Source organism: Mastigoproctus giganteus, chromosome 14 (assembly GCF_048544385.1).
Source record: "Mastigoproctus giganteus isolate SK-2022 chromosome 14, ASM4854438v1, whole genome shotgun sequence".
Classification (NCBI taxonomy): Eukaryota; Metazoa; Arthropoda; class Arachnida; order Uropygi; family Thelyphonidae; genus Mastigoproctus; species Mastigoproctus giganteus.
The window spans coordinates 107529555-107545204 of NC_143588.1; the positions used below are offsets into that span (position 1 = coordinate 107529555).

The 15650-nt window shown below is 34.6% G+C and overlaps 1 protein-coding gene across 1 annotated transcript in view; it reads left to right on the top strand.

The window, feature by feature from the left end:
* Positions 1–2530: 2530 nt before the first annotated feature.
* Positions 2531–15650, top strand: part of Ak1 (Adenylate kinase 1) — a 32790-nt gene continuing 19670 nt past the window's right edge. The window contains exons 1-2 of the mRNA XM_090389114.1: positions 2531–2689; positions 11187–11226. Of these exons, the coding sequence (XP_090245240.1) occupies positions 2684–2689; positions 11187–11226 (46 nt within the window). The 5' untranslated portion in view covers positions 2531–2683. The remainder of the gene's footprint in view (positions 2690–11186; positions 11227–15650) is intronic.

Here is a 15650-nt window from a genome sequence, read left to right on the forward strand (position 1 = left end):
TATACGAAAAACCTACTATTCCCAATGTAAATATATATGGCAAGAACATAGCAACAATAAACTTGTAGAAATTAAGATCCAGCGATCCTTCTGGACCTCCCGTACCAGGAAAGTAAGAAAAGAAGTGGTTTTTGCAGGAGCACGCATTGAACACTCGCGTAATTCATACAGTATCACCGTTTCAGAAACGAGAGCTCTCCGCGGTGTATAAACTGCTATGATGTTCTCTGGGTAAAAAAAAAAATTACTTGACTACTATTATCAGCAGAAAAGGCTAGAATCATTCCTCTCTCACAATAGTTTACAGGGATCTATAAAAATGAGAAATGGCGCAAACCTAGATGAATTTTTCTTCCTTTCCAAGGAAGATAAGAATGTTCTCTCACCTCTAAAAACTTACAAACTTGAAACTATTATATTAATTTGAAAGGCACAATATGGCCGCTGTAGTCCTTGTATCAACCCTTCAATAACAATAACAACAACAACAACAACAACAACTAATGGTAATTGATCATGACTTCTTGACACTTTACTCCTCCCACCCTTAGAAGTCTTCGTTGATACTAAAAGAATATTACTTTGGATTCCAGAAAATTTTCTTCTTAGCATACTATACATTTATAAATTAACATACTTAAAATTTTGGAACAGAAGATTTTTTTTTTTTTTTTTTTTTTAGTGAAAGGGACAAATTTCAAATTGCAAGTGATAAAGCAAGGTGGGTAGAAAACAAATGTTATAATAAGTAACATTTGTTAAATATGCTACAAAGGTGATTATCCCTTTATATAGGGCAATGGTCCGGCTACATCTTGAGGCTTCCAGTACAGGTCTGGAGGCCTCATTTCAAGAAGGATGTAGCGTTGCTTGAGCGAGTACAGAGAAGGATTACAAGATTGATGAGAGGAACTAAGGGGTCCTCTTACCAAGAAAGGCTTAAGTTCTGCAAATTGCAGCGTCTGGAGACTAGGAACCTGCGAAGTGATATGATTGAAATGTATAAGACCTTGAATGGGTTGATCAGGCTCAATTCTGATGGGATTCTTTCTCTTGCTCAGATCACGAACCTGAGGGGCATATATCCAAATTGAGGAAAGACAGTTGTAGAAAAGATGTCCGGAAATTTGCCTTTAGCCAGCAAGTAGTTGATAGCTTAAATAAATTAAAGGAGGAAATGGACAAACGTTTTGGGGGAATGGATATGTGAACTGGTTTTTTTTTTTTTTTTTTTTTTGCTGATTCTACATAAGCTTGCTTTCTTGCATCACATGCCTCTGCTACTACTACTTTATGAATGAGCGTTTGTCGAGCGAATGTTGCGCAACAGCATTTTTATTCATAAATGAATAATGAGACAAACCGGAATGTTTGTTTCATAATGGGATGAGGAAAGAGGAATAAACTTGTCGTGAAGCGTTACAGGTGGGGAGGTGTTCAAAATTTCATTACGCAATTTATGAACGGCTCCTAAAAGACAATTCAATATATAGTTAACGTGGAATAATGAAAATAAACTAAAAATGTAATTTTTGTTTTTTCCATTCAATTTGCTAATGTAGATCGAATATATCGAAATGGTGGGGGGGGGGGGGTCCTTAATGTTTATTTATTATTTATTTTTTGTAGACTCCCTAGTGATTCAAATAGCGACAATGACATTTCGTGTAACAAACCGTGTAGGCCGATGTTGTACCCACGTTTTCACCTGTGGGCTGATAGCAGCACGGTTTTATATTTTTGTCCTATTTTGTGCTTTTAAGATGTGTTAATCGGTACATATTAATAAATTAATATACCTAAAATTTTGGGATAAAGGATTAACCCCCCTTTTTTTATGAAAGGAACCAATCTCAAATTGCACACAGCAAGGTGGGTGAAAAAACAATGTTACGATAAGTTATGAAGGAGCGCTTATCGAGCGAATGTTATGCAACAGTATTTTTTCATAAATAAATAAGACGAACTGGATTGTTTGCTTTATAATGGGGAAAGGAGAGAGGAACAAACTTGTCGTGAAGTGTCACAGGTGGGAAGGAGGTGTTAAAAAATTATAAAAAAAAATTCATTACGCAATTTATGAATGGCTCCTCAAAGACAATTCGATAAATAGTGAACATAGAATAGCGTAGATAAACTAATGTATTTTTTTTTTTTTTTTTTTTCATTCAATTTGCTGGTACAGATCGAATACATCGAAATGGGGGGTCCTTAATATTAATTTAATTAATTTATTTTTTGTAGACTAGTGATACAAATAGCGACAATGACATTTCCGTGTAACAAACCGTGGAGGTCAATATTGTACCCGCATTTTCACCCCTGGGTTGATAGCAGCACGGCTTTATATTTTCATCATATTTTGTGCTAATCCGTGCTCAAAGTATTTGTCAAGTAATTTGTCATCTGTAATACAATTTGTTTTCTTCTGTTTCCTGTTCGCTTGACTACAAAAATTGCTCTTCCCATGCGCAGTCCGTTTGCTCTACCCGTACTTCTCGTCAACCAGCTCGATATACGGTACGAACATTTGCAGCGACAGAGGCGGGAAAAACTCGTAAGTGCGACGTTCAAAAATAGTGCATTCCTCTACGGCAACGGAAGGTCACCTGTCAGTGATCGAGGGAAGTGAGGCAGCTCTTAGGGTTTCAATCCTATCTGGGCACCATCTTTGACCTTAGTAATGGCGGTGAGTTAACTAGATTCATTTTAATAGATAGTTATATTATGTTTTAGTAATATTTGACTCGCTTTAATAAACTGTGTTGTTCTTTTCGCGAATCTGCTGTGACCTTAGTTGCGTTTTGCTCGGCCGTGATGAAAATCAACTCGTCTAAAGCTATTAGTTGCATTAGGAATAATTGGTGACGGACATTTTTATAATCTACTACAAACAGTGACATTACCTCTCTTCTGCAACATTTAAAATAAATTAACGCAGTTCCAAATATTAGTTACAACCTTCTTTAAAACTTCTTACACCTAATTAGTAAGATTATTTGTTATAAACCTGTATAATGAAGGTGGCCTTGACTGATAGGCTATGGCTGGCCATATTGTATTATGTTCTGTAGATCCCCTGTACTTTTAAAAAAACTTCCTTTCCTAATATAAGAAGTTATAATAATCCATCACAAAATTAGGAATAGAGGTTCTTTAAAAAAAGATCCAAAGTACTTTCTGCGATAAAGAATTTTTGTTCGATTGGAATGCAATAAGAGATCTGCGTTTTATTGTATTATAAAGCAGTGTTAAAGTACTTGGTTATGAATCCAGGCTAAAAATCCTTCGCACGCTTATTTATTACTTTTTTTTTTTTTATGGAATGCGATTCAGTTGATTGGTATCGAGTTGGGCCTCTTCCAGTAGTCTAGCCAGAAACTTTCCCACCGATTAACTGTTGCTGCCTTGCCGAGCAAACAGTTTTACAGGTGTTATAAATTGGATTTTATCATCCGTGAATTGCTTCTGGAAAATTAATTTGTACTCTGTCATTATATTTAAAATCTAAAATTCAATCAAAGATAATAAAAATTCAGTGACTTGAATCAAAGCTCACTTCCATGAATCAAGTTTGAATCACCTCCATGATCTGCATAATCGGTATATTAGTAAATTATCGAAGACTTGATGGTTTCCTTTTAATTTGTTTCGTTCAAAATGAGTTTACTTTTTAAGATGTGATTTGTATGGTATTAAGAAAGAATAGAATACCAATGGTAATCTTTTAAAAGATGCGGAATAACTAAAAAAAAAATTCTTCAATTCTACGTGTACTCTATTTGAAGCCTTATGTAGTTTTTCTCAGGTTGCCTATTAACGATAGCTTTTTTTTTTTTTTTTTTTTTTTGTGGTGTTTACTATGATGTATACACGAGTATAAAACAAATAAAATTCTATTTTTAATTGTATATCTCTGTCGTGTAAATGATTTAGTTTTTACTCGAGCACAGATTTTCAGTTATATTTTAAAATACGCGGTTTTAAATTTGAATTCTGGAAACCCCATTAAGTCTCCCAACACGAATGCATTTAAATAAATAGACAGCAGCAAAGGGGAGGGGGGGGGGGATTAACTCGCAACAATCAATCGGAAGGGGTACCAGATTGCAAAAACTAACCAAATTTTCTGTTTATACTCCGGAACGACCACACGGTCAGAGGAATTCACAAGATCGAAAGAATACAAGGAATGGCACCATATTTAGCAGTCACAGGCTTAGATACCCCAGTCACTCAAAGAACGTTTACTTATATACCCTCTCACCTAACCATTACATTATCTATTCATATGACTATTATAAGAATTCAGCTTTTTCTCAGGCTTAGAGCAGTAAACAAAAAATAGAATAATCTGTCAGTTAATTGTAAGTTAACGTGCAGATTATGTATAGGTGAATTACATATATTAAAGGAAGCATGTGCAAATTCGTTATAGTAAGTAGCCCTTAAATAAATAGTAATAAGAATGTTTATTTTATTTTTTAAACATCAAATAAAGTTTAAAAAATAAACCTTATTTGATGAATAATTTTGGTTATACTCCAGAACATGGGGTACATCTTGTACTGTGCCAAGGAAGAAGGCCAATTCGGGATATATTCAAGCAAAAGAAGTGGGAGATTTTTAATAGACTTTAAATTTTGGTTAGTGAAAAAAAAAAGGTTAGGTTAGTTTTTGCTACTAATTTTGTATTAAAGCAAATGAAGCTATACTTGCAAAGTGGTGCCCATGTTCTGGAGTATAACCATATTTTTATATATTGGGTGTCAGGATAGTTTAGTTTTTATGTCGAATTACTATCGCTTTTTGAGTTTCTTGTGGTAATTTATGCATCCCTGTGTATATATCATAGTATAACAAGGAATTATTTTAACATCCAGTTGTTACTAATACCATATCAATCTGTATTAGTAATAACTGAAACATTGGTTGTTCCTTCTCAAACATTTTAAATTTCCAAAATTAGCCCGCAGAACTAAACAAAAAGGAACTATTTACTCCTCTCCTTTAATAGATGAATAACTTATTTCTTAAAAATTTGAAAATATTTATCAATATAGAACAAACTTTTAGGAAACTATTGTCATCTTATTTAGTATTTTTAATTTATGCATGGCCTGCTTTCTTTGTAAATTTTTTTGCAAAATTTGCTGTAATTGTATACTATATTTTGATAAATATTGCAGTTTTGTCAGATATACTAATTGATACTCACTCCCTCCTATGGGGGGGTTATGAAGTAGTATCCTGCACGATACTTGGGCTTCCATAGCCAAGTGGTTAGAAGCAGGAGTGCAGTAGCACATGCCCTTTGAGTAGACTGGGGTTCAAGCCCCTGATTGCTAAATACGGTCGATCTGCCAATCTGCACTGGACCAGCGTGGCTGATTATGGTCTATTTCCCTCAGAATGAAATGTTGAGGAGGCTTCCATCCTGCAGTAGATTGATAATAGTTGCAGTTTATCCCTCATGACAGTATAATTGTTTCACCACTTGTCACTCTTTTGGAGAAGTCAAGGTTTTAGTCCTGGGAATTTCTAAAGGCCGGAGGAGTAGGTCCCCCATTAATTATTCTGGGGTTTTTGAACCCACACAATATGCAATTTAGCCCGTGAGCATGCACTTCCACAGCTAACACAGTGGTCTAGATCACTGTAGTTCAACTAGTGTCCCTTCTGTAATAACAAAAAATTCTCGTTATTAATGAATTCTCTTTGTATTGAGGAGAGAATTTATTAAAAATAATATTTTATCATAGCTAGGTAGAGTTTATAAATTATTCAATATTTTGACAACCATTATCCAACAATATTCAAATAAAAATTGATGTTATAATGTATATGAAGTGATAACAGCTGTGGTTATAAATATTAATTACATAACTGAAGATTTAGAAAGAAATAATAGCACAGAATAGTTTTATTGATATAGTAAGAATTAGAATATAAGTAATTTACTATGAGTTAGTTACGTAGAGACTATTTTCAAATGAGTGAAGAGAAATATACAGAATGTTTTGTAAATTTTTATCCTTGCAAAATAATTTTCTTAGCTTATCCCAGTCACTTGCATAATGGTTTTTATATCAAATAAAACTTGTACACTTTGCCGTACTTGATTTTGATCATGGGGAGATCTTTGTGTACATTTTGTTTGGGGGAGAACTTTGCTGACTGAATATAGAGTATTCAAGCTTAAGGCTAGGGCATTTGAAGATAAATGCTATTATTTGAGATTCTGCCCAAATTGTTAATATGGCAGATAGTTTGAAAGCTATGTTGATTTTGTATATTTTTTACACTACAAGGTAAAATATGCATTTCATTTGAATGACCTTGCACACCAGTTTTATAGCAGGCTCATCACTGCTAGATAGTCTTAGCAGTGATCAAGACTTAAATCTTAATTTGTGAAATTTTTCTTTAATAAAAATTAAGAATTGAGATTTTTAAAATGTTATTTCATTACATTACTGCAAGAGGACAAATAAAAAGATCAGTATTATGCTAATTTACAAGAATAAATTTCAATTTAGCAGTTTTAAATCAAACAGTGGAAGTCTGCTTCACTTATAAATAAGTAGTGAAATGGGTTTTCCATAGCAGAGTGGTCATGAGCAGGAGTGCAGTAGCACACGCTCTTTGAGTAGACCGGGGTTCAAACCCCTGACTGCTGAATATGATCGATCTGCCAACCCGCACTGGACAAGCGTGGCAGATTATGGTCCATTTCCCTCAGCATGAATTGTTGAGGAGGCTTCCATCCTGCAGTGGGTTGATAATGGCTGCAATTTACTTTTTTTTTTAGTGTACAGAAATAACTTCTCTCCTCAGTTTCAAAAATTAAGATTTAATTCTTGATCACTGCTACGATTGTATATTAGTGATGAACCTGCTATAAAATTGGTGATATTATTAATATCCATATGATGCAAGGAACCCTCAGGCTTATGCTGCACCAGGGAAAAAAAAAAAAAGAAAGTTTGTGTGTTTGTGTGTGTGTGTGTGTGTGTGTGTGTGTGTGTGTGTGTGTGTGTGTGTGTGTGTCAAAAGTAGAAGGGAATCAACAAGAAAGAGAAGAATGATGATATCCAGCTCAGGACCCTGGGTGTGCCAAGCCCATACTCACCAGATGCAAGGTCATTCAAACAAAACAGAAAATACAAATATTTTACTTCACATCATTATACAAAATCAATAAACACTTGTCGTAGTACAGCAGATCTAAATTAAAAAACAAAATTTTGATGGCTGCTCTTGCTGTAGTAATAAATTGGTTTAAAATCTTTTGCATCACTATATTAAAACGTAGTTCAGATTTTTTTTTTTTTAAATACAAGGAATCAAAAATTTAATTGCTTAAAGATGGGATGTGAGCTGCAGTTTGAGAACCTTCAAATGAAATTTCTTTATTTTGTAATATAGAGGAGAATGCATTGTTCAATATCTGCATTGTCTGCTACAAAGGCACTGTAAAAAAAAGAAAAAACCTGCAGCCATTAACAACCCACTGCAGGATGGAAGCCTCCTCAACAATTCGCGTTGAGGGAAATGGGCCATATCTGCCATGCTGGTCCAGTGTGGGTTGGCAGATTGACCATATTTAGCAGTCAAGGGCTTGAACCCCGGTCTACTCAAGGAGCGGGTGCTACTGCACTCCCACTCTGCTACGGAGGCACTGTGAAACAAGGCTCTAAGTAAAGAAATGGGCTTACATTTAAAAAGAAAGAAACAAAAAAATTTCTACTTTTTTTTTTTTTTACCAATGCTCCCAGAAACCTGATGGGAATACCATGGGAGCATAGTTTGGTTTCTGGGAGCATAGGCAAGAGGAGTCTGTCAGCAGCATGGTGTGATGATGGGTAATGATGTTTCAGATATCTTATAGAGCAAGATATCTGAAGCATCGTCTTAATGTATAGTAGTTTAGGCAAATAGCTTAATAAGCTATATTATTAATTTCATGTGGTGTAAGAGTACTATTTAATATAGTAATAATCTTAATTCACTATATTTTATTTTTGTTTTGCTGTCATGGGCAAGCTCTGTTCCCTCCTCTGACAGTGACAGGCTTAGGTTTATTGTTCAGTTTAGAGACAGCATTGCTTTTTGTGAATTGATCTAATATCCCTTTTAATTGAATAAAATCACCAAGAATGATTGAGATGAATCGGTTATTTATTAAACTCTGGGTGCCACTATTATATCTGTTTCTGGTCTTGTTGAGCCCTCATCAGCTACTTCAAGAAACTTCAGCGAAGGAAAAGAAAGCCAACACGAGAACTTTGGGAAAGTTATGAACAAACTCATTTCCCACTACTGCAGTTTCTCCCTGCATTCTCGGTAAACAGATGGTGCATGTTATTGTTAGTGGCAGTAGAAGTCGATAATAATTGATTGATTGATTAGTTTTTTCTCATTATTATAAGCAGATTATTTGAATTCATGAGTGTAATGCCTTCATGGCTGAAATTTACTTATGGGTATAACCTATAGACTGCCTCAGTCTTAGGGTGTTTATCCCCCCCCCCTTCCCGCTGTTTTAAAATAGGAAAACAACTTCTGTAGACAGTGCATGTTATTGATAGTGGCATTAGAAGTTGTTTTCCTATTTTAAAATGGCAGAAGGGGGAGGATAAATACCCTAAGACTGAGGCAGTCTGGAGGGTGTAACCGTAAGTAAATTTCAGCCCACTTGTTAACTCCAATAATCTACTTTTAATAATGAGAAAAAACTAATCAGTACATCATTATAGATTTCTACTGCCGCTACCAATAACGTACACAATCTGTTTACTGAGAATGCAGGAAGAAACTGTGGTAGCGGGAAACGAGTTTGTTTGGTAAGTTTCCCGAAGTTTGCCATGGTTCATGTGTTGGCTTTCTTTACCTTAGCTGCAACTTCTTGTTGAAACTGTGTATAAATGTATTGAATCCAAATGGGCAACCAAGCAGTATGCAGAAGAAAACATTTTCCTTAAGTGTTGCAATGGACCCATGAAGCCTATTACTAGGGGTTTAATATTCACATAATTTTTGTTATGAAGGAGTTTACTTATGCATGGGTAATGCACACACACACATCATTTCTACTACCAAGGGAGTTTTAATTATATCTCATATTGTGACACAACAAGTTGCCATGGTATTGCATTACCTTGAATAAGTAATGTCTCACCTATGGAGAAGACTGATGTTACTTATTCTTGGCAGATACCAATACCAAGAATAAGTAACATTAGCCTTCTCCATAGGTCATTACTAATTCGAGGTAGTGCAGTACCATGGCAACTTGTTGTGAAGGTATTTATAATGTGAGATATAATTAAAATGATGCATTAAAACTACCTTGGTAGTAGAAATGATGTGTGCATTACCCATGCACAAGTAAACTGCTTCATACTCCTAGGCATTTAGCCAAGAAATATCTTTTTAAAATTTTCATTATGATTTATAATTGGAAGTTTTTCGTGTGCACACCACTTAGCTGCTTATTTAGATCTGATTCATTTATTCACAGTTTTGACACGAATTTGCTAATTCCTATAATTTGGATATAGGGACTACACAAGATCTGAAACAACTGTAAAAGTGGTCTCTTGAGTTTGTAATGAATAAATGATTTGATAAATCAAATGGTGAACAATTTTTAAACTATTGAATGTGCAGTTAAAGAAAATTAAAAAAATGAATAGAAATACCAAATGGTTTGAAGCAATCCTAGAGGATAACACTATGAAAATACTGTGAAAAAAAAATTCAAGTTTATAAGGAGCTTCTGGATGATAGTGTTAATACAAAACTAACATTATGTGCACTATAGCAATAGACAGGGCAATGAATTGGACACCAAGGTCTAAATCTAAGAATCCTTTGTTCTGACCTATATATCCCTGAAAAGTGCACTCCCTTAAAACCTGAACCTACCTGCCTCCTGTATTGCCATGGCTCTGATTTATAAATAGAATTATACCCAATGTTAAGATTAATACCACTTGACTTGAAATATGACTGTGTTAAGGGAAGGGGGGGTTTCAAATTTATTGGAGTTTGGATATATTTTTATCTATGCAGGACTTGGAATGCCATTTCTGTTCATGTGTGCATTAGTAATTTTGCATACATGCATTAACTTTCTATTCTGTTATCGGATGAGCATTCCATATGCATTCCATATCGGATGAGCATTCCAGTTTTCCACTTTGAGCCCTTGACAAATGTTTCATCTAATAATTTTCTGTTTTGAGCCCTGCTTGTAATCTTAACCTTGGGTATAATTCTATTTATAATCAGATCCATGGCAATACAGGAAGCAGGTAGGTTCAGGTTTTAAGGGAGTGCACTTTTCAGGGATATATAGGTCAGAACAGAGGATTCTTAGATTTAGACCTTGGTGTCCAAATTCATTGCGCTGTATATTGCTGTAGTGCATATAATGTTAGTTTTGTATTAACACTATCCTCCAGAAGCTCCTTATAAACTTGAATTTTTTTCACAAATTATAGAATTTGTGAAGAAATTTCCAAATTATGTTATAAACTTAGGAGTTTCTTGGGACATTCTGTAAAAGAATGACTTAAAATAAGAGAATGTGGATTTTTACTAGTTTTACACACGGAAATAGTTGAATGATTTGATTTTTAGGCTTTTATGCCATTAAAAGTTAATCACCTGCAGTGAACATTGCATAAAATGTCTTAGTTTACCTGGGGCTGTTGCAAGGGGTTTGCATTATTGACATAACAGCTGGAACATTGCTGGAAATTGGAAGCACTAGAATAGTGTAGAGTACTAATTTAAAATTTTCAAGAAAAATAATTACATCTGATAGGCAAGTACATAGTTGGAAAATACTAAAATTACATTTTTAATAATATTTTTTCCTATATATGTATATATTTGAAACATTTCCTGTAATTTTAAAATCTGCTTGTGTGTTAGTTAATTTGGCCTGTGTATGTTATGCCCTATATTTTCTTATAAAGTTGGATGGTACATAATAGTTTTCTGCAACATTTTTGTCTGTTTTTCAGTCAAACTGGATAATATGGTAAGAGGCACCAGAAACCATTTCATTTGAGCAGTGCCAAATACACTAGGTAGATCCCTGACTTTTCTAAAGTATGTAATTAGATCTCATTTCATTTTTAATTGTTTGTTTATTAATTTTGTTTTTCTTTTAGGAATCATCTCAGATAAATGTACCTGTCATCTTTGTGGTTGGTAAGTGATTATGAATAAAATTTGCAAGAACATAAATTGTAAGAATTCCTCCCCCCCCTTTTTATGTCAAGTTCGGAAAATGCTAAACACACTGAACTGTGTATGCTTATAGAACTTTTTAAACATAAATATGCATTAGTATATGCATTTAATATTACACTGCATTTGTGCTGTTGTCTATTAAATAATAACTGTGGAACAATAAGATTTTCTCTGATTTATTGGTTCACTATTTTCTTGCATCATTGTTCATCGAAGACATCATTGACCCTATAACATACTTGTACTCTCACTTTTGTTTTCCTAGTGCTTACATCAAACCAGAGTTATCCAACACTACACTGGCCACTTATGGCAACTGGGTATAGACTTTTTTGATTCCATGTGTTTCTTAAATAAAGAATAACTTCCTTTTTTTTTTACCTTTGATTCCATGTGTTTCTTAGTTAAAGAAACGTTCTCTTCCTTTTGTCCTGTGTGTCCTTTGATAACTTAGCCAGTACTTCAAATTCAATAAACTTACTTACTATATCCTAGCATTAGTGTATAATCAAGTATATGTGCCTGTATTTACTTTTTAGCATCCTTAACTGCTTGTATATTTGCTTGCTGCGTGAGGATCCCCAGCAGCCTGCTGGTGGTCCACTCCAAGCTGCTGCATGTCCCAGTAGGAGCATTGCAAGAATCAGTTTCAGCTCTCCTTGTGGTTGCTTTTAAATGATTAGTCTGTGTATCCCTCCCAACCAGGATTTTCCTAACCCACCTAACACTGCCTTGATAACGTCAGCAAATATTTTTATACCCTTTTATATTTAAGTTTATCCTATCTTTGCAAAAAGCTTATCCCTTGTTAACAAGAACAGACCATGCTGTGAAAAAATCTACCCTATGAGCTTTGCAGTCTCTCCATTGCTGAATTGATTGATAAAGCTGTCTTTACATATTTCATTTTGGACATAATACATGATGTATTTCATGTTTTGGAAGAATTCCAGACACTTTCAAATTTAGTCCTAACTTGTGACTTGCTCTTCCACTTTTTCTCAAAATTATCCATTAAATAAATCCTTAACTGTTGTTCTTGATATTGTTCTTGCCAATGTCTGTAGCAGTATCACCCATTGTGCCCTTAAATAACTGTTCAACATCATTAACTTGGGTTCCTATTCCTCTTCTGTGGTGCCTCTGTAGCCAGGTGGGAAGGAGCAGCAGTGCGTACCACACGCTTCTTGATTAGACCGGGGTTCGAGCCCGTGACCACCAAATACGGAGGATGCGGAAAGGTCAGGAAATGACCACCGCATATCCTGGAGCAATTATGGCCTTAGTTGCTAATGCTCGTAAAAACCAAACAACAACAACCTATTCCTCTTCCACTTATCCTTTTTGCACAATATTTTCCTGTTAACTGGTTCATTAATATGTACCCCAATACTTGATACATTGTAACCTTGATATAACATAGGTGTTTAACACTTTAATGCAGTATTAAAACTTAATCCTGTGAGATTAGAATATTGACAATAAATTGAGATTTATTGTCAATATTCTAACTTGCAAGTTAGAATATTCTAATTTGCCAACTTGTTATCAGATGAAGTCACAGCATGTATAGGAGGGGTGCATTGCTGAGGCCACTGTGGTGTAGTGAATATCTTGCTGTGGTGTATATGCCACATCTAAAACTGTCAATTTACATATACAGATAACCCTCATAACACAGTAGTTAGGTCCCTATAAAATTGTGTAGTGCAAAACTGTTATACGGGACTAAGAACCAGAACAAAAAGGGGGGTTACATTCCAAGAGCTAACAGAAATACACCATTTTGTTAACAAAACTGATAAAAATACATCATTCTCGATTTTGTTTATCTTCTGCTCTCTCTAAAAAATCATTAATCTGAGGTTGTTTGCTTTTTCTTGATAGATCTTTATAATTTCATCGTATGGAACTAAGCATTTTTGAAGCTCCCTTCTTGAGAATCTGAATTCAAAAAATAAGATTCTAATTGCTCGGCTAAGTTTGCATTTCTGTATACTTTTTAGTGTAAAATTTGGAATTTCAGAATTTTCACCTGCGCTATCATCCTCTGAATTGATTTGGTTTGCCTCCAATGCCATTTCCACCAAATCCACTTCGTCATCCTTTTTTTTTTTTTTTTTTTTTTCTACCGGTAATTTTTGAATGTCTTCAGTAATCAGTTTTTTTTTTTTTTTTTTTTAGAAGCATCGGCAACTAAGGCTATGTTTCTCCGTGTGTTCAGAGGTAGATTTTCTATTTTTCTGTATGAAAAACCAGAGTTTCCGGGAGAAGAAAACCATGCCTGAGACAGACTAACTCAGCCATGTTGTGAAAAAAAACCCATAAAAATTCTTCCCATCATCAACAGGATTCGAACTTAGGTCTTTTCCACCTGGTATGGGGAGGACAGCAATTCTACCAACTGTACTACTTATGAGCGCTTCAGTAATTATATCATGAAAACCTTCCCCTCCTACCGACTTTCCATGTTCTACTATTGCACTGATTCCATTTTCTGTCGGTTCAACTATATTTCCTGAATGAACTGAATCTGGCCATACCTTTTTCCAACATCAATTCGGAACAATCAATTTTTTCCGAAATCCATTGTAATGATTTTCTGATGTAATGAGTTTCAAAGGTAGATATGCCTTGATCTAATTAAAGAAGTTGTACTAGGTGGTAGGAACATTACTTCAACGTTTGGATGACTTTAATCTTTTGGATGGCCTGGAACCTTATCAAATAGTAATAAAAATTTGAAATCTAGATTTTTCCATGAGTTTAATAGCACAGAACCTAACACAGGGATTCCCCAACAAAGTAAAATACAGGGATTTCCTAGTAATTATTTTTGCATAACAATTAGCGAGCCAAAAGTGGAGACTTGCAAAAAAGAATAGAAACGTTGAAAAATTACATCCAACATAATAGCAGTTTTACCCACACAAAAGCTCAAAAATACAGTGTTATGCAAGGTTTGCCACAATTCTCTAACTGTGTTATATAAGTACCGTGTTGTGCGAGGATTGCCGCACTTTATCAATCGTGTTAAGAGCGAAACCATGTTGTAGAAGTACCGTGTTATACAGGGGTTGCCTGTACTTAATATTGCTTCAACTGAAAAAAAAAATAAAGTATTGAAACAAAAATATATAATTAAAAATAGTGTGTTAAAACTAAAACAAATTAAAGACATTAAGATGCAAAGTTAGATTAAACCCACGAATGCCTCATTTGCTAGGTTTTTATATTTTTAATCTAACTTTGAATTTTAATGTCTTTTAATTTCTTTTATTTTTAAGTCTATTTTTAATTATATATTTTGTTTTTTATTTTTATCAGTTGTTGGTTGAGGCGATATTATTTTAGTAAGTTCGTTTACATCAGCGCACTATGAATAGTTCTAATGACAAAAAACAAACCTGTCTGTAGAAAGAACAAACTCAAAAAATTAATTCATTACCAAAATATATGGTCTCACTTCTAATCTCAACAGTGACCATTTCTATCCACAATCATCCAATACTAGATAATTATTGACAAGATCTCAATTATTAGTTGTATAAACTGCTTCTTAATTCATTTATTTGCTCTGGTGCCTGCTGCTTTAAAGGTGGTACTTTGTCCACTCTAATTTCCTAATCTGAAATCTCTTGTGATCTCTTTCACTTAATCTTTTGGGATTTTAATATTGTGCAGTTTATTCAAATAAACAGATACTGCAAAAGGACTTTTTTTTTTTTTTTTTGTCCAAAATTGATTACAGTGATCTTTTTTTCCTAATTATCAAGAACTGTGAGCAGTAACAAGTGCTAATATTATGCAGACTGTTTGCCAGCTCATATATACAGGGTGTCCCAAAAAGGTGTAATCAATTTTAAATGTTTGTAACAAATGTAATTTTAATGATAGAAACAAAACCTGCACTAAACGACTGACAGTGGTAGAGAATGAAAGGGACTTGGGGGTGGTTGTGCAGGCAGATATGAAGTTTTCTGAGCAGTGCAGATGGGCTGCAAGAGTAGCTCATGGTGTATTGTCGATGATATATAGGAATTTTTCTAGCAGGGATAAGGAGGTGATTATTCCCTTGTATAAGGCAATGGTCAGGCCACACCTAGAGTACTGTATACAGGTCTGGAGGCCTCATTTCAAGAAGGATGTAGGGATGCTGTTACGAGTACAGTGAAGGGCAACAAGATTGGTGAATGGAACAAAGGGGTGCTCTTACGAAGAAAGGCTTAAGTTTTGCAAATTACAGTGTCTGGAGACTAGGCACCAGCGAGGTGATCTGATTGAGGTGTATAAAGCCTTGAATGGTTTGAGCATGCTCAATGCTGATGGGATTCTTCCTCTTGCTCAGAAAAATCACCTGGGCTTAAATTCAAATTGAGGAA